Genomic DNA, 26398 nt, shown 5'->3' on the forward strand with positions numbered 1-26398 from the left:
CACACTAAGAGGCCATTTTCCCCCGCAAAGCAGGGGTTGGCCTTTTTCGGGGACCGTGGTTGTTGTTGTTTTTTGGTCCCCTTTTTGAAGCAATGTTTTACGGCCGGATGCCCTTCCTGCCACCAACCCTTTTTGTCGCCTTTTACGACAAGCAGGGAATTACCAGTGAACTGGTACTCAATTAGCCGACCTCGGAAGGATGACAGGCTGAGTCAACCCCCCTGGCGTTAATTCAGCGATCGACCGGGATTCGAACCCAGGATCCTGGGATCCTAAGCTGGCACCCTAGCCGCTAGCCCAACACCAGGTTAGACTCTGTGGTGTAATTGGTTAGAGCGGCCGCTCTGATTCTGGAAGGTCGTTGGTTCGAACCCCGGCCAAGTCCTACCAAAGACTTTAAATATGGTGTGTGCTGTTTCCTTACTTAATAATAATAATAATAATAATAATACATTTATTTTGTATAGCGCTTTTCAAGAAACCCAAAGACGCTTTTACATAGTACGTAAAACAAAGACAAAAAAGACAAAAAATACATAATTAAATAACCAAACAGAAAGGAAGGAGAAGGAGAAGAGACGGTCAGGGGTTGAATGCGGTGTTGAACAGGTGGGTCTTGAGTGATGATTTGAATGTGGTGAGTGAGGAGGAGTCTCTGATGGTTTGAGGTAGTGAGTTCCAGAGTGTGGGAGCAGCGATGGAGAAGGCCCTGTCCCCCCAGGATCTGAGTTTGGTCCGGATGGGGGGGGACAGGAGGTTGGCAGCAGCAGAAGTTGGAAAGATGATGAAGTTGGAAAGAGGATTGACGAGAAGAGGAAGAAGTTCAAGGAGGGGCAGAAGGTGAAGGGAATGGCAACAGAAAAGGCAGAGCACGAAAGTTATAAGGCAGCCAAGAAGGCTGCAAAGAAAGAGGGAGCAAAGGCACAGGAGGCATGTAGGAAAATGTTTGGAGAACGCTTGGATTAGGAAGAGGGTCAGAGAGCGGTATTCAGGATTGCAAAGCAGATAGCGAAAGAGAGGAGTGATGTGATGGGGGTGAGTTACTTGAAGGATGAAGTGGGACAAATCGTTGTGGACCCAGATGGAATTAAAGGAAGATGGAAGAGAAATATGGAAGAGAAATATGGAAATGCTGTTGAATGCAGAGAATGAATGGGATGGCAACATTGAGAGTAACCTGTCAACCCTCGACTCTGATTCTGCAACTGGACCTAACTGGACCTAAAATCCTGCTCCGCACCTCTTTGACTCCCTCTCTCTGTTCTTTTCACCCTCTCTTTTGCTCAAGATCATCTGCCATCACCTTGGAAATCAGCCAACATCACCGCTTTACACAAAAAGGTGCAAAAACAGATCCTTGCAACGACAGACCAATCAGCCTTCTCCCCGCTCAGCATTTGAAAGAATAGAGCACGGACAAACAATCTTTAGTTGACAAAGCTATCACAGGCTTTCATATGGCTAATGGCTTCCTCCTGTGTCATCGTTTCTTTTCCTTGTAAGTGAAGTCGTTATATTATTATTATTATTATTATTATTATTATTATTATTATTATTATTAATAACCAGAAACAACCTCTCCCTTTGTGAGCAGCCTAAGAGGGTTGGTGGGTTGTAGGGGTTGGGGAGGTAGGGCAAATATATGGTGTGCCATGGCTATATATATACATATATAATGTGTGACTGTGTGTGTATAATGGTCATTCTCAGGTGGAAGGTACATCGTTCAGAAATTTATCATCGAGACAAAGTACACGTTGGCCACTGATTTATTAATCTTGCCTTCTGATACCAAAGTAATATGGTTCGTGCTTTTGATAAATTTGATCCAACAGTATGCATTATAATACCCATTCGAGAAAGATATTTTAACTTGGGAGTTGTGCTCTTTCTTTACTCAGGATACAGGGATGCCCAAGTTGGGTGGATTCAGGTTACTGAAGAGAGTGGAGATTCTGACAGTCATGGCTCACTCCAACCGTCTGAGCCTCGACACTGTCGTGTTGCCCAGTTTCTGGTAATTTATGCTCCTCGCCGTGGAATCTTGGAGGTGTGGAGCACACAACAAGGACCACGTGTTGCTGCCTTCAATGTCGGGAAGAACTGCAGGTGAAACTCCAAAAATCCCGGCTTACTGCCCCCTCCACTGTTTTGTTCCTCTTTTCTCCCGTTTGGGGAACTACACTATGGGGGTGATTTATTTGTACTCTTCCCTCCAGGGCTCCAGTCAGGTGGTGCACCACTAATTCACATCTTCTCCATCTCATCCCACAATATTTTCTATCCCCATTAATCCTACCTAACTCACCTCTATTATTTGAAGGTTACTTTGATTTCCTTCCTTTCACTCTCTTCTCTTTTTCCTATTCATTCATTCCCTTGCTTGTTTTGTTCATCTGTAGCTTTAATTCATTCCTCTTGCCCCAAAACTGCCATTATGTTGTTTTGTTTTTTAACCCTCGGTCATCTCGCTCTTTCCTGAGCTTAGATCTTGTATAGAAAAGCCACTGGAACAGTCAAAGTACATGCCAAACTGCTGGAGCATCTGTGAGAATGATTTAAAATCATGATAAAACTAGATGGTATTCATAGAATACTTAACCTGCGCTACCCCCACAGCGCATCTCACTCCCCCTCCCCACGCTGCATGTTTCTCAACCCCTGCCACTGCCGTGTGCCCAACCCCATACTTCAGCCGCTCCTCATCTCCTCCTCCTCTCTCTCCATCCCTCACTGTGATCCACCAATATTTGAGGTCTCTGTTCTAATATTTCTGATCTCTCCATTCATTCAGGTTGCTGCTGTTGCTCTGGACATTGTGTGGTTAACAGAAATGCTTCTCTCACAGGATACTTCGAACTCTGTTTCTCTCCCTGGCTATTTCCTTTTCAGCTTTGAAAGGCCGCTCCCCATCCTAATTCCTAATTCCAAGCCTTCTGGAATACCTCTGGCTACGTTCACCTCTCCACACTCACCTATTGTTTGTGTGTGTCCACCCAATGTTGACGACTCTTTATACTCCTCTCTCTATTTTCTCTACTTGGATCAACTCATAATCACCATCCCAATCTCTGTTACTCGTCTGTGGCGACTTCAACTGTCACCATGCCAGCGAGTTGAGTGTTGACCCAGCAACAACCACCCATGATATTGCAACAATGGCCTTCTGTGACGCTGTGGGTTTGACGGTTTGGGAAGGTGTGACCTTCCCAAACCGGAGATCTACTATCAAAGCAGTGGTTTGTTTATTTGAACATTCTCTTGGATCCCCTTTCTTTGGCAATGATATGCAGACTGACTGCTTCCACCTTTAATGCCGTCCAATACTGCTCCAGATCTGTGTACAGATAGCTGTTAAAATTTTGATTGCCTCCTCCCCAACTATACATAGAAGAGTTTTATTGGAATTCTTTCTAACTTGGCGCTTTTCCATTCGCCAGCTTTTTCAGTAAGCATTTTTGTAATAAACTGTAAGCATGTACATTCGATTCGTGGTCGAAAGCAATTTTAACTTTAAACTACAACGACACTCTTCGACATCAGGACGTCCACCGACATGCCTCTGCTCACATTATTACATCATTATACATACCTGTACCAAGTTTTCATTTAAATCCCTTCAGCTCTTCACAAGTTATCACATTTTTATCTGACATGATTTCTGAACTTTGACCTCGGGACCCCAAAATCTAATCAGTTAATCTTTACATCATTATACATATCTGTACCAAGTTTGAATTAGTTCTCTTTTAGGCGTTCTCAAGTTATAGACCTATTACAGACTTTGACCGTCTAAGGGTGCCGGCTTAGGATCCTAGGATCCTGGGTTCGAATCCCGGTCGATCGCTGAATTAACGCCAGGGGGGTTGACTCAGCCTGTCATCCTTCCGAGGTCGGCTAATTGAGTACCAGTTCACTGGTAAATCCCTGCTTGTCGTAAAAGGCGACAAAAAGGGTTGGCGGCAGGAAGGGCATCCCGGCCGTAAAACATTGCTTCAAAAAGGGGACCAAAAAACAACAACAACCACGGTGCCCGAAAAGGCCAACCCCCGCTTTGCGGGGAAAAATGGCCTCTAAAGTTTTTTCTTTTTTTTTTCTTTTTTTTGTTGCTTGCTTTTGGTCTGTTGTTTTTGACCTCTTATTACCTCCACCCCCGAAGGTGGGTGGGTATCTGTCTGCTTGTTTGTCTGTCTGTGAGCAGGATATCTCTAAAAGTTGTGGACAGATTCGGACAAAATTTGGCGAAGAATTTGGGTGTGACAAGGACGAAATGATACATTTTTATTTTTTTTAATTTTTTTTGTATACAACATCGAGGCTCGTGAAAGAGCGAACATTAATCACACAAAAAGTGAAACCGGCACATAAAACACAAAAAACAAGGGGAGCGGTAGACAAGATGCGGAGAGAGGAGGAAGGACACAAACACAACATTTGAGAGCAGGGACATCAGGAGAAATGTGGGAGGGAGAGGTATAAAACATATGAACACTGCAAGGAATTCCAGGAAAGAAGTTGGAATTTCAAAAAAAAAAAAGAAGTGTACCAGGGGTGAATTAGCGGGGGTAGAAAAGATCAAGGTTTTGGATGGGGGAAGATAAGAGATGGTGGTGAACAGCTGTTTTAAATAAAGGTGGGCGCGATTCGGAAAATTTTAAGTCCGCTTACCGCTTATCCGCTCCGCCAGCCCGTGTAGTCCGATTCGCTTATCCGCTTCAGCGGCCGAAAATCTTAGTCCGCTTACCGCTTATCCGCTTATCCGCTTCGATTCGATTTTATAAAAGCGCTTCGACGTTTTTAAAGCGATTTTTGACGTTTCTAAAGGGAATTTAATGCTTTTTAAGCCTAAATAGCCATTTCTAACTACTACAAAGACAAACAAAGCTTTTAAGATCAAAAATATACATTTTTATTGAAATAAAATTTATTCAAAATGTTGTTGTTGTTGTTGACCGCCGGGTTGTGGATGTCGCTGTGCTGGGACTGCTGGTTTGCGTCGCTCGTGTGCCTGTCCCTGGCACTGCCGCTGGGCTGGAGAGTCAGAAATCTCTCCATCTTGACGTTATTGCCGCTCTAGCGTCCAATAAAATATTCAGTTTTCACTTATTATTCACTTAAATAAATATTCACAATTCTAGAGTAACGGCTCAGGCTAACAGCTGATTTGGCGAATCGCGATGCGCTTTAATTTTTCGGTAGTCCGCTTACGCTTATCCGCTTCGGTTTCCGGGGGTTGTTCCGATTCGCTTATCCGCTTCGAAAACGTTAGTCCGCTGCAGCGGATAAGCGGATAAGCGGACTTTCGAAGCGGACCGCCCACCTTTGGTTTTAAAGACCTGGAGGGAGGAGTGGGATTGAAGGGAGTGGGGGAGTTTGTTCCAGAGGTGGGAGAAAAGGGGAATGAAAGAGTGAAGGTGAGCAGAGAGCCTAGATTTTGGCAGTTTAACCATAAGAGGGTTGCAGGCAGATCTTGTGCGACCTGAAGGAATATTGGGGGGACAGAGCACAGAGAGAGCTGGTGGAGCAAGGCCGAAGAGGAGTCGGTAGAAGACAGAAAGACCACCAACCTGCCTGCGGTGAGTGAGTGAAAGGCCCTCGGAGTTAACTTAATCGCAGGAGATTCCAATGATTCTGAAAGCTTTGGTTTCAACAGCGTGAAGCCGAGCCAGGTGTGAGGCAGGAGCACCAGCCCAGAGGGGGGAACAGTATTCCATTGAGCTGCGGCTGAAAGCCTTGTATGTGGTGAGGAGCTCAGGTGTGCCAAGGAAGGACTTCGCATGACGGAGGATGCCCAGTCGGCGACTGGCTTTGGAGACCAGCTTGGAAATGTGGTTTTCCCAAGAAAGATCATGGCAGATAGTGAGACCCAAAAGCTTGAGCGACAGAACTTCTTGGAGAGGATTGTTGAGAAAGTAGATGGGAGGGTTTTCCAGTCGGTCCTTTCAGAGAGACATTGTAAGAGTGTGCAACAGTATTTTGAGTATTTTGAGTATTGTAAGAGTGTGCAAATTGCACAGTAGTGTGCAATTTTGGTGAAGATCCGAATCCGACTCCGGATACTATAACTTTTTTTAAAGTGTTTCTTTACCATTGAGTGGACCAAAAACGATATATAGAATTATATCTCAAAAAGTTATGGAGGATTCAGATGAAACTTGGTGGACAAGTCGGGTGTGTGACAAGGAAGAAACGATTCAACTTTGGTCAAGATCCGGATCCAGATCCAGCCAATCAGTGGGATACAATACGTAAACTATTCAGCCTGGCGGAGGCATGCATTTTACCAAGTGCAATTCTAGTTTTTACAATGTCTTCGACCTCTTGCCACAATGGTCTGGCATTCTGTCAACCAAATGCAGCTCTGCAAAGCGGTTTTCAGCTTTATTGCATATTGTTTATACATGTTTTCAGATCATTCATATCTGATTGGAGTTATTTATTTGTTTGTTTTTACCTTTCTCAATTTGACTCGTGGTTTTGCCACACGGATTGATCTGTCCCACTGTCTGCACCTGGCAGAGTATTGGCAAATTTCACAGCACTTCCATCTTTATGGATTCAAATGTAGTCGATCTGATTTCTATGTTGTCCTTCAGGTGAAGTCAATGTGTACAGTCAGCTGGCTTATATGGTATACAATACAACTGAAGACTTGTGGAGTGCCTTCAAGATTACCATCCTTGATGTTGCTGAGAGTGTCTTGGAACCCACCATTAGGTGAAGAAGAACTTTGTCTCCCAAGGGACACTGGATTCCATTTGGCCAATGCTATAGGGTCAGGCTTGATGGCAGAGTTGAGCTGTTCAGTTCGCTGAAGCATCAAACTATATTCGATGAGAGCGGACAAGGAAGGCCATGTGCGAGGATTCTGTGAAAATGAAGAGCATCACCTGTGGTCGTGATTCTCGTTCTGCTTACAAAGGAATCGGTGAATTGCGTTCCTCCAAGCCTGTCCCTTGGTGTACTGCAGTTGGTCGCTTCAATTGTCATATAGAATGATATTGGCACATGGTCACTCCTGCTAAGTTGTGCAATAGTATCTTTTTTTCTCTCTTCTTTTTTGTGTACAGGATCGAGGCTCGTTTAAGAGCTAGCACATCAAACACATATTACCACATAAAGCACAAAAAACATAAACAGACATGCAAAACAATAAAGGAAAGGTGAGACAAGATGGGGGGAGAGAGGGAAGCACACAAGCACAATAGTAGAGAATAGGGACATCGGGAGATCTGTTCGAAGGGAGAGGGCTGGGGGGGGGGGGGGGGGGGGGGAGAGAGGGAGGGAAGGGGTACACGGTACAAAATAAATTGACACTACAAGGAATTTCCAGGAATTAAGTCGGAGATTGAAAGATGGGGATTTGGGGTGTATTAATGGGGGTAGAAAAGATCAAGGTTTTGGATGGGGGAAGATAAGAGATGGTGGTTAACAGCTGTTTTAAAGACCTGGAGGGAGGAGTGGGATTGAAGGGAGTAGGGAAGTTTGTTCCAGAGGCGGGGAAAAAGAGGAATAATTGAGTGAAGGTGAGCAGAGAGTCTTGATTTTAGCAATTTCACCAGAAGAGGGTTGCTGGCAATTCTTGTGCATCCTGCAGGAATATTTGGGGGTGACAGCACAGACAGAGCTGGGGGAGCTACGCCAGAGAGGAGTCTGTAGAAGACAGAAAGACCACCTACCTGCCTGCGGTGAGAGAGTGAAAGGCCCCGAGAATCAGCTTCATCGCGGGAGATTCCAGTGATCCTGAAAGCTTTGGTTTCTACAGCATGAAGCCGAGCTAGGTGTGAGGCAGGAGCACCAGCCCAGAGTGTGCAGCAGTATTCCATTGAGCTACGGATGAAAGCCTTGTATGTGGTGAGGAGCTCAGATGTACCAAGGAAGGACTGCGTACGACGGAGGATGCCTAGTTGGCGACTGGCTTTGGAGGCCAGCTTGGAAATGTGGTTTTCCCAGGAAAGATCATGGCAGATAGTGAGACCAAAAAGCTTGAGTGACAGAACTTCTTCAAGAGGATTGTTGAGAAAATGGATGGGAGGTTTTTCCAGATGGTCTTTTCGGAGAGACAAAGTGAGAGTATGAGATTTTGTCAGGATTGAAAGACATGTTCCACTTGTTTGACCAGTTTGTGCTTTTCTCCAGGTCTGCAGAGAGTGAAGAGGCTGCTGCCTGCTGATCTGGGGGATGAGGTATGGAGCAGCAGAGAGTGGAGTCATCAGCAAAGAGATAGAGAGGATGTTCCAGAGAGTCGGAAAGATCATTGATGAAGACCAGAAAAAGCACAGGGCCCAGAACACTGCCTTGTGGAACTCCAGCCTGAACAGGAAGGGGAGATGAGAGAATTCCGTTCAGGGCCACACGTTGACTGCGATCGGAAAGGAAGTCCGCAAGCCATGCGTGGAGATTTCCATGGATGCCATAGGAGGAGAGTTTGGTGAGCAGAGCGGGGTGCCATACCATATCGAAGGCATGAGATATGTCAAGGGAGACGGCTCTGATTTCCTGTTTGGCGTTGAGGGCCTCCATCCATTGTTGAGACAGCAGAAGCAGCATGTCCAGAGTAGAATGACCTGGTCTGAATCCAAATTGATGATCAGAGATCAAGCCATTGGAGAAGAGGAAGGATTTGATGTCAGAAGCGATGATTGATTCCATGACCTTGCTGATTATTGGGAGCAAGCTGATTGGTCTGTAGTTGCAAGGATCTGTTTTTGCACCTTTTTATCTAGAGCAGTGATGTTGGCTGATTTCCAAGCAGATGGTAAATGACCTTGAGCAAAAGAGAGGGTGAAGAGAACAGAGAGAATGTGTGAAAGAGCGGCAGAGCAGGATTTTAGGACCGGTGGGCTGATGCCGTCTGGTCCAGTTGCAGAATGAGAGTCGAGGTTTGACAGAAACTTCTCCACCTTGTCAGGAGAGAAGGACACAGAGCCCAGGAGCAGCTGGATTCGACTGGGTAAGGTCGTTAGAGTGAGAGATGGGTTTGGGACACAATATTTTGAGATAAACACAGAGTTGAGGCATTCAGCTTTTTCACGCTCGGAGTCAGCTGTGTAGCCGTTTGAGGTAAGGGAGGGGATGAAAGGGGAACAAACACCAGAAACGTACTTGACCAGACACCACCAGGATTTGGAAGAGGGAGACAGGTTTGAGAGTTCAGTCTTGAGAGTAGAGGGATATTGTTTCCTGGCTCTCCTGAGGGTAGACACACTTGTTCCAGGCCTTGTGAAAGGAACTGAGATTGCCTTCAGTTGGATTAGGGGCAAATTAGGGGCTTCCTAGGGGCAAAGGCAAGTTGTGTTCAGGGCAACTGCCTCTCCACAATATTCCATGTACCATGGACGGGAGGAAGGGTATGACAACTGAAGACGAGATGGGATTAATCTGCGCGTGAGAGAGAGCAAATTTCATTGGAAGAATTCCCAGGATGACTTGATGTCAGAGACAGTAGAGGTGGGAGACCAGTCCAGGTTATGGATGGCTGCTTGAAGACCATGCCACTCGGCCTGAGTGAAATGCCAGACTCGTCGACGCTGAGGAGGCTCTCTGCGAATAGCCAGAGAGATGTCCACTTCAACAAGCACATGATCAGATGAATCGATTGGAGCAGAAGAAGAACAGCAGACATTTGCAGGGAAGTTTGTCATAACCAAGTCTAGAAGAGAAGATGTACCGTTGACTGAGATCTGGGTGGGAAATTGACAGATTGTGCCAGTCCCAATGAGAAGTCCTTTGCTGAGGTGCCATGACTGGTGTGAGAGGTACCCACACCCAGCCAGCTGGAATGATGACAGTTGAAGTCGCCACATATGAGGAAGAGAGAGTTGGGATGAGTGGATAGAAGTTGGTCCATGGTGTCAGACAGCGAGATGTAAATGGAGTCATCACTGTTTGCAGGACGGTACAACACACATTTGAACAAAAGGTGGGAGTGGAGGGGTAGCCGTAGCCAGAGGTACCTGGGGTGTCGTGGAGAGAGCCCTTTGCAGCAAGAGTGAGGAAGAGAGTTTTTGATAAAAATAGCGACTCCGCCACCGGGACAAGGCTCAGGTCTATCATAATGGAGGAGGGAGTAACCAGGAAGAGAAATTAAGGAATCAAAGACATCTTGAAGGAGGAAAGTTTCTGTTGAGCAGATTAAGTCTGGTTTGTCTGAAGCAACCTTGAATGGAGAGATCAATCAGGTTTGAGCGAAGGCCCCGGATGTTTGAGGTCCATACCGTTAATGAAGAGGGAGGGGGTGCATTGGATACAGGACAAGGGAGGGGAGTGCATGGAAAGATGAGGGAGGAGAGTGGGAGGTAGTGAGAGCTGTTGATAGTGTGTCGTAGATTGCAGGAGATCTAGGAGAAGGGGAAGGATGAGGACAAAAGGTTTGATGGTGATGGGATGACGCACAGTGAGGTGTTGTTTGAGGGGTGGCAGAGTGAAGTCGAAGGTTGGAGGATGTGAAGGTATGACTTGGAAGGGAGAGGAAGCGGGGAGGAGGCAGCTTTGTGGAGGAGTTGAGAAGAAACTTTGAGGAGGAAGAGTGAGAAGGGAGAATTTTAGAAAAATGGCGAGGCTGGAGTTTTCAAGGGGTGGGATGAGGGGGGGGGAGTGAGGGGGGAAAACTGAGGGGGAGTGGTGAGCAGGGAGATTTGAGGGTGAGGTGGAGGTAAATTTGAGGGTGAGGGGTGAGTTGGGAGTTCTGAAGAGGATGGGTGGGTTGGGAGTTTTGAAGGAGAGGGGTGAGGGGGGAAATTTGAAAGTTTTGAATGATTAAAGAAAATATTTTAAGAAAATAATTAAAATAATTAATGATCTTTGTCAATAATCAAATGTTCCTGTTCGTTGGTACCAGGTCCAATAAGCTAGCAGCTTGACCAATTCAAAGCCTTGTAAGAGTTTGAACATGTTGATGCATGAACAAGTCATTTATGCATTCTAAAAAATATATTTCCTTGTTTATCCTGCATGTGATTAATTGTAAAAGTTCCAAAATGAGCCTTAGTTACTGTATAAATATAAGCTAACTCGCTAAATTATCATATTTTTCTGTATGATGACATCTTTCTAATGCAAGAAACTTTTTAATTTTTCTCCTAGATTGTTGTATGCTGGCTATAGGATCCTTGGCCTGAACAACGTCACCTGTCAGGGTTGGTTGCCTCATACCTACCAATGCTGTCTTGTGGAGCCATCGTCGTGCAAAATGCGAACCATCAATGTCCCGTTCCATCTGTCCTTGAGGTGCTTGCATGATGATTTGCATGCCTTGCATTTTTTAAAATAACAAATCTGGCTGTTTTTTTTTTCTTCTAAAGTTTTCTACCACCTCAGCATCAGGGTTGTGGGGTGATGGATGGTGGGGTGGGGGTTTCTGACTTCACTGATTCAGAGTGATAGACACCTTTCCGCTATCCCCTCCGGTCTCTTCATTTTGACATTGTAAGGGGGCAGGGTGGGCGGGAGGGCAAGGGGAAGGAATTAACTTTGCTCAAAATTTCTGCTATTTTTTTACAAGATGTTCGTTTATAAGATTGTTCTGAAGCTGCTTATTGCTTTCCAGATATCCAGATATGCACAGCTGCAGTCCATTTCTTATGATTTTATTGTGACATTCATTATCTATTATTTTTAGCTCAACTGGACTTTAGTCCGTTGAGCTTATGCGATCGAGCAGTGTCCGTAGGTAAGTCAGTCAGTCAACCAGTGAGTGAGTAAGTAAGTGAGTCTGTAAACACTTCAGTCATTATCGCTTGAACCAAACACACAATTTCGATGAAGCCTGGCCACAGGCTTCATATCTGATGCCTGACGAAGGTGTATTGACTACATCAAAATCTTCACTCATTAATGGGGGTTTACAGGGGAGGGGGGTTTTGACCCCCAAAAATAGGTATGTGCTCTCTTCTCCAAAACTATGCACACAATTTTTGCTGAAACTTGACCACAAGCTTCATATCTGATGCCTAATGATGGTTTATTGACCACATCAAAATCTGTGTTCATTAAGGGGAACTACGGGGGGTTTTGCTCCCTCAAAATAGGTGTTTGCTCTCTTCGCCGAAACTACACACATGATGTTGATGAAACCTGCCCACAACCTTCATAACCCTGATGTACCAATGTTTGTTCACGGCATTAAAAAAATCAAGGTCTAAGGTGGTCTGTGGGAGGTTTGAGTGACTGTTGCTCCTGATCCAGCTGAGCTTCAGGTCCCGCGGTCCTATTTTTCTCACTATGTGTGTGCTGATACAATAGATTGCTTGTTGCTGCGTTATTCCTGTCTGATACATGTGTAAGAAATGAAGTAGGTAATGTTGGAGCATGTTTCTTTATTTTCTTTTTTCCCCCTTTTCTTAGCGCTTGTCCCTTTTTTGCATCCGGTATGTGAAAAATAATGGAAACATCTGCTTATTACGTGCACACTGTTGTGGATGGAGATTGGGATTAAGGGTCACTGTAGATAGAAGTAACACTTGTAGGAAGCGGAGGTAATGGCAAAGCATAAAAATCATCCAATACCCTGTCAGAGATGGCTTTGATGCAACAAATATAAGAAAAGTAATGGAATCAGTCATTGCTGCTGATGATATGTTTCTTTTTTTTCAAATGGCCTGTTTCAACTTGTTCCCTCTACCACCAATTTGGAACATTGATCTAAAGACATCCGGTGCAGAGCATCTGCGTTAGCTGAACCTGGACCTCTGAAACCACAATATTCTTTCGCAAGGAGTAAGACTATGGAAGGTGGAGAAAAGTTTTAAATGTGGAAATTATTTTGAGGAGAAATAAGGCTGGTTGTCATAATTTTTTCTGTTTCTGCAACTGCTGACACTTACCTCTGCTTAGGAGGGAATACTTCTCAGTGTGATCAGGATGCTTGTAAAATATAAATGAAATTGCACTATTTTGGGGGGCTTGTTCAGTTTTCCAACTCTGAAACTACAGTACAGTAATGCATATCGATTTGACATGATCAAGCAAATGCTGTTTGCCATTCTATAAATTTATCTTCATATCACTTGATTTCTGCCTCATATTGTAGTGACAAGAAGAGTGAGCAGACAAAAGAGCTGCATCTTCTCAAAAGGATAAGAAGCTTACTGAAAGTGGAGGACTTCTCTTTAGGTTTGTAAATATTTTCATCCTTGGTTTACTTTTAAATTTACCTCACTATATTGTTGCGAATATGGAATTTGGCCTCCATATCCGCTTGTAAATATTCCCCTATCTTCTCCGATACTCCCCAACTCTCCCCTTACCCCATTCCCTAGTCCCATTGTCTGTAAACAACACCCATTAGAGCCGATCTTCCCCTTCATTCCCCCATTAAATGTCGTGCCCAGGTCCCCCGCACCACACGTAGACAATTATAGGACATCTTGCTAGTTATTCTTAATCTATGTCAGTTAAGGACTTGTTTCCATTAATTATGACTCTTCGTTGCACCAGAATGTGATGATATGGCACCAGTAGGAGTTTAGGACCTTCCCATACCTCCCCGCATCTCTTCCCATCATCTCAAGCTCCAACAACAACCACAACAACAGCGGCTTTGCGTCCTCACTCCGGCTCGGTTGGCCGCCATTGAACATGTGCTCGACGGGGTTACCCAGAAGGGGGCTCCCTGTCGGCCCCTCGTCAAGGGCGGAGCCGGTAACCCCCGCACCCAATGAGAAGCCATGGGCCGATGCCATATGGGGCGGAGCTAACGAGCGAGGGCGTGACTCCCCGCCGGATATACGCGGCCCCGCGCCGGATGTGACGTCAGATGCGCCCCGAGCTTGGAAGGAAAAGACGCCACCCTCCCGAGCGCTGAGCGACCTCCCCAGCTTGAGACCAAAGTCGCGACCCACAAGCGCTGTGATACCTTCACGCATCTCTGGGCACCACCGTACGTGATTCTGTCCCTGAGCCAGGTGCACCTGAGCCATCGCGACCTGCCTCCCCTTTTCATCAACCCCCGTGTGAGTCAGCGTTGTCCCGTTTATCTGTGGTCTGTCTAGGGTTAATATAAGAGTGTGTTTAAGTGCCCACCTTCCTATGTTTCCCTCTTGTCCTTGTAATCTAACCTTTTTCCGTACGAATATACTTGAGAATCGAAACCCTGGTGTCGTATTGTGTCATTATAACCCAGCCGGGTGTCTTCTCTTTCCTATTGAGCCAGCGTAGCGCGATTAGTTAACATTCGGGCACAATCGGGTAACTTGTACGGATACGGCGGCCATCCCGCTCGGCCCACCATACCATCAAAGTCGTATCTGTAACAATTGGTGTCAGGAGTGGGATTCGAGGCCCGACCAAATTTTGAAAAAAAAAAAAAAAAAACGAATAGAGGAAAAAAAAAATTTGGTCAAAATTTGGAGCGGCCGAAATTTGTTTTGTTTTACGAAACTCGAATTTTGCAAGTCGCGCTATGGCGGATCAAGACGGCTGGGGTCCGGTAAAGGAGAGTGAGGTAGGGTCGATCCAGGACCAAAATGAGGGACAGGAGGAGAGCGAAGCAGTGAGGGCGGCAGGTTCGCAAAATAGCGCCGTCACGCACGAAGAAGCGGGCGCGCAAAATGGCGCCTCGCTGATCACCGCGCCAGCGACCGTGGCAGCGCCCCCGATGGATTGGGGCCTTTTTTTTATACAAATGAAGGCCCTTATGGCCCAGAATAGTGAGCGATTGGAGAACCGGATGGATGCTCAGGGTGAGCGATTGGAGGGCCAAATGAGGGTTGATAGTGGGCGATTAGAGGGCCAAATGAGGGGTACCGGTGAGGGATTAGAAAAGAAATTTGAGGGGTTAGACAACGGGATAAAAGAGGTGAAACATGGGTTAACGGGGGTAGAAAATAGAATGGCTGCCCAGGAGAATCAGATAGAGGGAGTGAAAAATGGGTTAGAGGGGTTAGAAAACAGTATGGAAGGCAAATTGAGGGACATGAGGGACCAAGCGGAAAGGGAAGTTAAACAAATGGAGCAGCAGATAGAGGGGGTCAGAATGGGGGTAGAAACCAAACTGGATGCTCACAGGGAGGAAATGGAGCAGATGAGGGTGGCATCTGGGCAGGAGATGCAAGTGATGGGAGAGGAGATCAGAAGAGGAGTGAGTGAGGAGGTCGGAGGAGTGCGCGAGGAGGTGAGGCACTGTAAGGAGCGCATGGAGAAAGAGGTGAGAAAGGGGACTGTAAAATTGCAAGGTGGTATAGAGGAGTTGACGCTGGGAGTAGAACAACTGACAGTGGGACAAAAGGAGTTGGGGGACCAGGTAAAGAAGAACACAGCGGTAATAGAGGGTTTAAAATCGACACAGAAGGAGATGAAAAAGGACGTAGGGGTAATTAAAAAAGAGTGCCAGACGGTACATGAGGACCTGACGAGGAAAATGGACAAGGTGGTAGAGGTAATGGAGGTTAAAGAGCGGGAGGTGCGGGAGCACATAGAAAAAAATAAAGTGGAGTTAGAGGAAGAACTTAAAGGGGCGCACGAAGAGATGAAGGAGATGAAGCAAAAATTAGAAGAAGTGGAAGAAGGGGTGAGCGAAATTAAAAAGCGACGGAGAGAGGATAAGAAAGAGATAAAAGAGGAGGTAAAAGAATTGGTCCAGAGTCTGTGTTCGGATCGTGATGATGTGCTCATTAACCGGATGAGGGATTCGCAGGTGATGGAGGAGAAGCGAAGAGGAAGAGGACCCGGTGTAAGTGGTGACCAATATGGTCGTGCGTATGATGCGCCAGGGGATTTAAGAAGCTTGGGGGTCGAGATAGACCCGGATGTTCGTGAGAGGCCAAGAGTGAGGTGTATGGCTGGTCCGGAGGGTATGGAACGAGAGTGTGCGCAGGAGTGTGCGCGAGAAAGGTGTGTGACGGACAGGTGCATGAGGAAAGAGTGCGCTGTCAGAAGTAAGGAAGAGTGTCCACCTGTGGTGAGTGTTACAGAGGGTGTGACGGGAGAGTGTGCGCAGGAGTGTGCGCGAGAAAGGTGTGTGACGGACAGGTGCATGAGGAAAGAGTGCGCTGTCAGAAGTAAGGAAGAGTGTCCACCTGTGGTGAGTGTTACAGAGGGTGTGACGGGAGAGTGTGCGCGAGAAAGGTGTGTAACGGACAGGTGCATGAGGAAAGAGTGCGCTGTCAAGAGTAAGGGTGAGTGCGCTGTCAAGAGTGGAGGTGAGAGTATTGAGAGTGACAAGGAGCGTGAGTTAGTTGTGACAGGTCAGCGAGGATGTACACCTGGGATGGAAGGATGCACACCTGGAATGGTAGAGCGTGAGTGGGAATGCACGCTGGAGTTGGTGGTGAGGCACGTGGTTGGGTGTGCGAATGAGAGCACACCTGTGATTGTCACAGAGGAGGTGACCAAGGAGGGGGCGCGAAGAGGTGTTTTGGTGAGGTGTGCTACGAACGAATGTGTGCCAAAATGTTCGGTGGTCAGGTGTGTGACCAAGGCTGTGAGTGGAATGGGTGTACCTGGGTGTGTAAGGAAAGGTACGAGGAGAATGGGAACGGCTGCATGTATGAGCACGAAAGGGGTAGCGTATGCATGTAAGCCTGCAGGCGAGGCGTCGACGATAACCGGGTCAAAGGTTAGAGCGACTTTTAGCCGAAGCAGGCCCTCGGTGCGTGCCGGGCCTCGCTTTGAACGGTCGCGTCCAGGCTCCACTAGGCGGAGCTGGCAGCCCGATAGAAAGGGTCGTTATGGCGACCACGTTTTGTTGAGACGTGCCGGCAGGTCGAGATCGGGACATTGGATGGCTCCACGCCGAGGTGATGCGTGGGATCTCGGCCCGGGTAAGCCCCCGTCCCTGCCCCGAATGCCGGACGCATCCACCCGCTGGCACAAAACAACCAGCATCCATTGCTTGGCTTTACGAAGCCGGGCTTTGGACAGGAATTGGCGCACCGAGAGGCAGTAGTGAGTAGACTGGGTGATGAGGTTAGTGTTTTGGCCCCAAAATTAGAGAAAAACAAAATTTGATGATTGGCAAAGGATTGGCAGTAGTGATTGGCAGATGATGGGCAGTGATTGGCAAATTTTTGATTTGTTGAAATTTGATGTGCAAAATTGGTAGTGAGAGACCCCCGATGTGGTGGGATGGCATCCCTGCCACCCTTCCCATGAGTGGGGGGCAAATGCGCAATAGCTTATGGGGTGTATGGCAGTGAAAACTAGCCCGGGTGGGTTAGGATATGGTGTGTAGGGATCTAGCGAAGATGACATTAGGTAACGTTAAGTTTAGTTAGTGACTGATACCTGTAGTGGGGACGCAGGTAGATTAGTATGGATGATAATGACGTGGGAGCGCAATAGTTTAAAGGGACGACTGGGAAGCGCAAGTTTCAGAAGGGAGTAGTTAGCTGAGATGATGCCGTGTGAGTGAGAATTGAACAGGTGTGATTGCACAGGTGTGCAACTGGACAGGTGTGATTGCACAGGTGTGCAACTGGACAGGTGTGTGGAGCAGTGTATGAGTAGTGAGTGAGTGGATCAGCGCGAATGCGCTTGGGGAGAGAAGGGTGCAGGTGGCACCAGGTGTGAGAGCACAGGTGTGCAGGTACCGGTGTGTGGAGAGAGTTGGAGTGAGTGGTACGGAGTGGTGTGCATGGTGCGAAGGTGTGGATGGGGGAAGAGTGGACCCCTTTCACGAGCACCCGGGGCGGGTAGTGTAAGTGTTAGGTAGAGGGTGCAGGTAAATTGTGGTTGGATATTGGCATTTGTGGTGCGGTTGCAGAATGGTGTTGTGAATGGGTGCATTAGTGTTGTGGAAATGGCTGGGCGTGTAGCCTGTTAGTGTGTGTAGTTGGTTGGGCACTCCACCACTGTGAGGATGTCGGCCAGGTGAGGCCGCAGGTGGGCTCTGGGAGCCGGTAGTTGTGAGTGGGTGCCTGAGGATCCCGGGTGTGGATCGGGCAGCCCAGTGCCAGAGAGGGCACGGAGTGGGGAGAGTGCCAGAGGGCCTTCCCCAGGTAGTTAGGTTAGGGCAAGGAGCAGGTAAGCTCGGAGGCAACTGCAGTGGTGGAGGTGTGCAGGTGGGTAGACCCACTGGGAGAGGTACACGCCGCAGCCCAGAAATTGTGCGAGGGCACCGGGAGATGAATCGGGGGAGTGAGACCCCAAATTGAAGAGCACCACAGTTTGGCCAATGGGAATTGGTTTTTAGAACCCATAGTGTAAGAGGGCCAATGGTTTGGCCGGAGAGAGACCCCGGGTAGTGTAAAGTTGTTAAAGTCATTTAGGAGATAGTTAGGATTGATGAACCTGTCGCACCATACGCAGCCACTTACCTGTGGTGATGATGATGACTCCACACCTGTGTTTTCTTTGGTTGTGTTGCAGGAAATGAGATTGCTGTGAGGATTTGTGAGACGCATCACGACGTGGATGAGACATTGGGGTGATTCCATCTCTCCCTCCCTAGGAGGGACTGATGATGAATTGGTGATGGCAAATTTTGATGTTCAATTGGTGATGGCAAATTTTGATGTTCAGTTGGAGATGGCAAATTTTGATGAGAGTTGAAAATGGCAAATTTGATTGGTTAGGAGGGAGAGAAGACGAATTTGGTATATGGGAGGAACGGGGAAGACAGTAGGGATGTTTGTTGATTTGTAAAGTAGATGTTTATGAGTAGTGTAGTGTTGTGTGGATGCAGTAAGGGGTAAGGGAGGGGCCATGTAGGTTACCTGGTGGGGGGGGGGGCGTACGATAGGAACGTACCTGTCTCACCTGGTTCCCATGTGCCCCCAGTGTGCATCACCTTACATTGCGTGCACTTTTGCGCCCTTACCACCTTACTCACTTGTTTCTTCTTTTGTCTCCCACCTCCGAGGATCTGGCTTTGGGGTAGAGAGAGAGGAGAGAGAGGTGCTGGCTACGCAGTTGTGGGCCTGCACTTTCGCTGCTTGCTGCTTGGATCGATACACCATATGGACCGCAATGTTTGTGGCCACCCACAATGGACCGCAGTTCTTTTGCGGCCAAGCACCACCCGGGGATGGACCTATGGGTCAACGGGGCACCTATGCCATACAGGTGAACCACTAATAATTAACACCAAGTGCACCACAAGAAGAGCAAGAGACACCTGCAGGGTTAGGGGTTGTCGAATTTATTTTTATTTCATTGAACAATGGTGACTGCACCGATTGGTGGTGGGGTGGTGCTGTTGATGCTCGGAAAGGGTGCTCTGCACGTTATTAAAGGCCGTCGGCCACAGAGCACTCGTGGGTTGGTGTATCGATGTTGGCAAGCGCGCTCTCTCTATGCATAACATCTGCATGTGTTCCTCCAAAGACAGGTCCTGGATCGTAGTGTAAATATCAGCGTAGTCTTGTAAATAATGCTCCCTACCGGCTGTATGTTTAGTTTGAGGATTCTTTCCGGATTCGGTTATCCTGTGGGTGTGTTTCTGAGAGGAGAAGGGTGCAACGTCGCAGGGGGACATATTTACTCATTTGTGAATATCTGTAAAACTGTCGCACTCAGGGTAGAGTTAATAGTAGAGGGAACTACATTGCGTGCCACACTAAAGTAGGTAAAAATTTATCGGGTCGGGACGCCCCGAGGGTAGAGAAGGGTGCAATGTTGCGAATATGGAATTTGGCCTCCATATCCGCTTGTAAATATTCCCCTATCTTCTCCGATACTCCCCAACTCTCCCCTTACCCCATTCCCTAGTCCCATTGTCTGTAAACAACACCCATTAGAGCCGATCTTCCCCTTCATTCCCCCATTAAATGTCGTGCCCAGGTCCCCCGCACCACACGTAGACAATTATAGGACATCTTGCTAGTTATTCTTAATCTATGTCAGTTAAGGACTTGTTTCCATTAATTATGACTCTTCGTTGCACCAGAATGTGATGATATGGCACCAGTAGGAGTTTAGGACCTTCCCATACCTCCCCGCATCTCTTCCCATCATCTCAAGCTCCAACAACAACCACAACAACAGCGGCTTTGCGTCCTCACTCCGGCTCGGTTGGCCGCCATTGAACATGTGCTCGACGGGGTTACCCAGAAGGGGGCTCCCTGTCGGCCCCTCGTCAAGGGCGGAGCCGGTAACCCCCGCACCCAATGAGAAGCCATGGGCCGATGCCATATGGGGCGGAGCTAACGAGCGAGGGCGTGACTCCCCGCCGGATATACGCGGCCCCGCGCCGGATGTGACGTCAGATGCGCCCCGAGCTTGGAAGGAAAAGACGCCACCCTCCCGAGCGCTGAGCGACCTCCCCAGCTTGAGACCAAAGTCGCGACCCACAAGCGCTGTGATACCTTCACGCATCTCTGGGCACCACCGTACGTGATTCTGTCCCTGAGCCAGGTGCACCTGAGCCATCGCGACCTGCCTCCCCTTTTCATCAACCCCCGTGTGAGTCAGCGTTGTCCCGTTTATCTGTGGTCTGTCTAGGGTTAATATAAGAGTGTGTTTAAGTGCCCACCTTCCTATGTTTCCCTCTTGTCCTTGTAATCTAACCTTTTTCCGTACGAATATACTTGAGAATCGAAACCCTGGTGTCGTATTGTGTCATTATAACCCAGCCGGGTGTCTTCTCTTTCCTATTGAGCCAGCGTAGCGCGATTAGTTAACATTCGGGCACAATCGGGTAACTTGTACGGATACGGCGGCCATCCCGCTCGGCCCACCATACCATCAAAGTCGTATCTGTAACAATATTGAATGAAAGTCTTTTTCATTTATCCCTTCTCTTTTATACGTAACATGCAATATAATCCATATGATGTATCTTTGGTGTCTGCACCTCTCATGAGCAACATGTTTTTCATAATGCTACAGAAGCGAATGGAAAGGAACTGCAGCAGCTCCTGTTGGATATCAAGCATCCTCTTTTTAAGAAACAGGTAAGATACCACCCACCATATTGTAGTTTTTCATCCTTTTTGATAAAGTAAGTGAAAAAACAAAATTGAAGCATGAAACATTTACTGTATGTGTGTGTGCTTACGTATGCTAGCTTGAGTGTCCATTGAACTGCAGTGTTGATCTATACAGCTTGAACAAGAAAATGCATGAATGACAATCCTCTTGAGCAAGAAAATGATCTTCTGCGTGGCTACCTTGCGTCCGTGCATGTGTGCACCAGCTTGCATGTGCACCAGCTTGCTTGTGTGTCTGCATGTGTGCTCCAGCTTGCATGTGCGCCAGCTTGCTTGTGTGTCTGCTTGCTTGTGTGTCTGCATGTGTGCTCCAGCGTGCATGTGCACCAGTTTGCCTGTGTGTGCCAGCTTGCATGTGCACCAGTTTGCTTGTGTGTGTGTGTGTGCGTGTGTGTGCCAGCTTTGCGTACACCACCCAAAATTGGGCATACACCGCCCAAATATCTGTGGCATTCTCTTGAGCAAGGGCTCATGAAAGTTCCTTGGGCCTGGCTATTGTTTCCAACTATTTCGTCTTAAACAACTCAACCAGGGACCATAACACCCATGGCATTATAAAGGTCTTTGTTTTGTTCTGGGAATCTTGTGAGATTGTGAAAGAAAAAAATCCATCCTTATTTACTTTTAATGATGTGTATATATGTATCAGAAAAACGATAATTGGTTTAGGGTCGTTTATTGGCACAGTTAGGCTGCTCATGGTCATTTGAGAATTGCAATTCCACAATTGAGAATTGTGGATGGGTTTCCGTGGTTTCTGTCAAGTCGGACATAGCAAGATAGTGGAGGGGAAAGAGGTAAATATTCTGCTGTTTGATGAGGTAATGAAGAAGTATGTAATGATCTATGCGGGAATGGCGAGGGGGTAGTGGAGGAAAGAGAATGGCAAGGGAGTAAAGATCCTTAAGATAAATAAAATTGTAAACGTTTGGAGAAGGAAATAGCAATAACAAAGAACGAAGTGTATGAAGAATGAGGGAGTGAGGGGACTTAAGCACACCAGAAGGCAAGAATACATTTTTCAAAATAACTAGGCAGCAGATTGTAAAGAATAGAAGACATGTTGTACAACGTAATTATTTCAAAAGCAAAAAATCTAATGAAAAAAAGATGACGTAGATAAGGAATGGAAAGCTTGCTTTGAAAAGCTCTTGAATGGAGAAAGAGAATCGGAGAATGACTACTTGGATTGTAATAAATTTTAAGGTCCAGAGGAAGAGATTTGTGGAGAAGAAGTTGAATCAGCTATTAGAAGAGTGGTTCTCAACACGTGGTCCATGTTGACTTTTTTCGGTGGTCCACAGGAACATTGTCCAAAGTCACATGGCGCGTGAAATAAATTTCAAACCAAAATGTTTGTTGTCTATTCATTTTTTATCATGTCACAAAAATGAGGTGGTCCACAAAAAATTTTGATTGGCCTGGTGGTCCGTGGACTGAAACGAGTTGAGAACCACTGTATTGGAATATTAAAGAAAGAAAAGGCAGTGGATCCAACTAGATTCTTCGTCAAAATGATAGACGTGTGGCAGGAGATGTATGAATCAAGGTGATGACAAAAGGTACAGAATGGTCTAGGAAGGATCAGTGATGCCTGAAGATTGGGAAAGAGCACTACTGTGTCCTTGTTGAAGATGAGCGGGAACGCTTTGTTATATTCATCGTAGAGAGGAGGTTTAACGAATTTAGCAGGCATTGGAAGTTTTTGAAAAGGTATTTGGTTGAAAGAAGATGAAGAAAAGCTGTAAATATAGACAACAACCAGCTTGGTTTTATGCCAGGAAGATCAACAACAGAAGTTAAAGGGTTTAATGTAAGCAATGTTTTTTTATTTTGAAGCAGTGACAAGATAAATATTTGGCAAAGAAAAATAAACACTATTATGTTTTTGTTTACTTGGAGAAAACATATCATTGAGTACCAAGCACAATTGTTGAATGGGCTCTGAAAAGCAATTCATGCCTAACGAAATTATGTATAGGGGCAATACCGCTGGGCGCTCACCTGGTCGAATAAAACAGAATATTACACCGACTAAAGGTATTTTAAACAGTATCACGGTATTTTAAACCAGTTTCAGTGGTTGCTCGGAGACAGGGCAGCATGTGGAATCATACTAACGTAATCATAAGACTTTAAACAAACAAACAACAAAAAAACAATTTTGTGGGGCAACCCGTCCTGCAAATTCAAGACACTACCATCGGTGTGAAATTGGATCATCACTCCCTGGGTACAATATTTGAAGGCATCAATAAGCATAGAGAAAAACGCAATGCTAAATAATAGGGGAGCTAGGACACAGCCTTGCTTTGTGCCATTGGTAACATGAAATGACTCAGAAGTGCATCCACTGTCCCTCACACAAGCAACCATTCCATCGTGGAAGGATCTGATGATGTTGACCAACTTAGCAGAACAGCTCACTTTGTACAATAGCTTCCACAGGCCTTCTCTACTGACCAGATCAAATGCTTTCATAAGGTCAACGAAGACCATGCATAGTTCGCGATGTTGCAGGAGGTACCCTCCAGTAGGATATGGGAGCACTTTATTAATATGTATTGTGCACTATTTTTGTTTAGGGCATAGAACATGTTCTCAACTCCAACTACCTGCCTGTGCCTTTCCTGCTGACAATCTTGAATGTGCTACTGGACACTCTGCATGCTCCTGGTGAGCAAATTCTGCAGTTTAAAGAACCATACTGTTACCTCATTTCAAATGACAGGCCTTGTTATGTTTTCACATGTGGTTTAAGTTTGTGCTCTCCAAGAGTTATGTTTGAAAATACAGACTTGGCATTAAATATGGGAAAAAAAAATTTCTTTACTTGGGTTTACTTTCTTTACTCAGTATATCAATCTGGTGAGTTTCTTTTACACTTTGGTGATTTATTTGTTAAAACAACCATGTCACTGATTGTTTGTCGCAGCAAGAAGTCAACAACAGGATTATATCACTGGTGGCGTGGCAAAATGTACGGACAGGTGCATTTGATGATTGGCTTCACAGTCAGATATACAAGGGTTGTTGCATTCTGTATTAGTGGAAAACAACTGCTGCACGTCTCCAAAAGTTATTGCCGCTTCCTCTGGAGATGGTCCGTCAACTCGACAATGCTGTTTGTCATGGAGTGGTGGCTTTACGAAATTACGGCATGAAACAGCGTGCTATTGCTCGGCAGCATGGCATCACTCAAAGTCAGGTGTCAAAGATCCTGAAACGAAATGCTCAGAGGGGTGTCCCTACTCCAATACCGAGGCCAGGACGTCCCTGCAGAACCACAAGGAGGGATGATCACCAGCTGCACCGGTTAGTCCGCAATGGCCGAACCAAGTCAGCTAATCGGCTTAGGGCTGAGTGGCAGCAACTGACAAATGTGCCTGTATCCAGAAGGCTAGTCAACCAATGACTGGTTCAAGCAGGCTATCGTGCCAGGCGTCCCCTGAGAAAGCCACGCCTGACCAGACAGCACCGCCAGCGCCGATTGCAGTGGGCCAGAGAGCACCGTCAATGGCAGCCAGGACACTGGAATCACGTGATCTTCAGTGACGAGTCTAGAATTCTGGTCTATCGTCAAGATGGCCACGTCCGAGTGCGCAGACAAGTGCATGAAGCCTACAACAAAGATTGCATAGTGCCAAGAGTCCAAGCTGGAGGTGGAGGGGTGACCGTTTGGGCTGCTTTTCATGCAGGGAGCAAAACTGACCTGGTTGTTCTGAATGGAAACCTGAACCAGTTCAAGTACAGGGCCATTCTGGAAGAAACATTGCTTCCATTTGCTCGTGCAGCCTTTCGAGGAAACTTTGTCTTCCAAGATGACAATGCACGGCCTCATCGTGCTCGCATGATCCAACACTTTCTTGCTGACCGTGGTGTAGAGCATATGGAGTGCCCTGCCATGTCCCCGGACATGAATCCGAGAGAGAACTTGTGGGCAGAATTAATGCGTCAAATCGACCACTTGGACCAGCAGCCGACCTCTGTGCGTGAATTGCAGCAGGCTATTGTCACTGCATGGCAAGCGATTCCTGTCCAAACCTTGGCAAATCTCGTGAACAGCATGCCTCAACGTGTATGTGCTCTCCTGAATGCTCGTAGGGGTTACACGAAGTACTGAACTGCAATTTTACTGTCCATAATCCCAGTCGTAATTTAACTTTTGTTTTTGTTAAAAAATTTTTTGGCTAATGTGCAAAATAAAGAGATACTTCTGGAAAACGTACAGAAGTTTAACACAGTACTTACTGTCCATGAATTGAGTTCGATATCAGTTTACATCACTTTCAAGGATCAATTTATTTGCTTCGAAATGTCAAATGTGGTTTTTGTTTCTTTTCAAGGTCACATTAACAAAATCTAGAATAATTTCAACATAATTCCAATGAACTTTTGGTTCTAAGACATCTTGAAAAGTAAGTTCACCCCCACAAAAAAAAAATTCCATATTAAATGCCAAGTGTGTATATAGTACTGTGCAAAAGTTTGGGTAATTCCAATGATATTGGTTAGGTTAAATTCATCAAATTATCAGTTATAACAGTCAATTGTGTTTATTATTGTAATAATAAAAGTATAACGTACCTTCTCTGAATATAGTTTGTTAATAATGTATTGCCTTTTTCCTTATTGTAATTTATGTATAAGGTTCTCCTTGGACCTTTCACATTCTATAAAATAAATAGAATCATCACTTTGTGCCTTCAGAAAGTATTCACTCCCCTTGACTTTTTCACATTTTGTTATATTACAGCCTGAATTAAAAATGGATTAAACGTCAAATTTGAATTATTTTTATTTTTAGAAATTTTCCACAAGTTAATTCAAAATGAAAAGCTGAAATGTCTTGAGTTAATAAGTATTCATCCCTTTCCTATGACATTCCAAATGGAGCTCAGGTGCATCCAATTTCCTGTGATCATCCTTGACATGTCTCTACAACTTGATTGGAGTCCACCTGTGGCCAATTCAATTGATTTGACATCATTTAGAAAGAAACACAACTTTCTATATCAGGTCCCACATTTGACAGTGCATGTCAGATCAGAAACTCTACCATGAAGTCCGTAGAACTCCAAGGTACAATTGTGAGGCGGCATAGATCTGGGGAATGGTATAAAACAATTTCTAGAGTGTTGACATTTTCTAAGAGCAGAGTGAGCTCCATCATTAGGAAATGGAAAGAATATGGAACTACCAAGACTCTTCCTAGAGCTGGCTGTCCGACCAAACTGAGCAACCGGGCAAAAAGGACGTTGGTCAGGGAGGTGACTAAGAGCCCAGTTACCACTCTGACAGAACTACAGAGTTCCTTGGCTGAGATGGGAGAACATGTCGGAAGGACAATAGTCTCTACAGCACTTCACAAATCTAGACTGTATGGGAGAGTGCCCATACGGAAGCTATGCCTGAGAAAAAGGCACGTGAAAGACTCTGAGAGAATGAATCAAAATATTCTGTGGTCTGATGAAATGAAAATTTAACTTGTTGGCTTGAATGCAAAGCGTTATGTCTGGCGGAAACCAAGC

At 46.1% G+C, this 26398-nt stretch overlaps 1 protein-coding gene across 3 annotated transcripts in view; it reads left to right on the forward strand.

Moving 5' to 3' along the window:
- RAB3GAP2 (RAB3 GTPase activating non-catalytic protein subunit 2) overlaps positions 1–26398 on the forward strand; it is a 189861-nt gene that overhangs the window by 54576 nt on the left and 108887 nt on the right. For all 3 annotated transcript variants that reach the window (XM_078784331.1, XM_078784333.1, XM_078784332.1), the window contains exons 14-18: positions 1902–2109; positions 11086–11229; positions 13031–13113; positions 20767–20831; positions 23453–23543. In XM_078784331.1, coding sequence (XP_078640457.1) covers positions 1902–2109; positions 11086–11229; positions 13031–13113; positions 20767–20831; positions 23453–23543 — 591 coding nt within the window. The remainder of the gene's footprint in view (positions 1–1901; positions 2110–11085; positions 11230–13030; positions 13114–20766; positions 20832–23452; positions 23544–26398) is intronic.

Source organism: Myxine glutinosa, chromosome 9 (assembly GCF_964187855.1).
Source record: "Myxine glutinosa chromosome 9, kmMyxGlut1.1, whole genome shotgun sequence".
Classification (NCBI taxonomy): Eukaryota; Metazoa; Chordata; class Myxini; order Myxiniformes; family Myxinidae; genus Myxine; species Myxine glutinosa.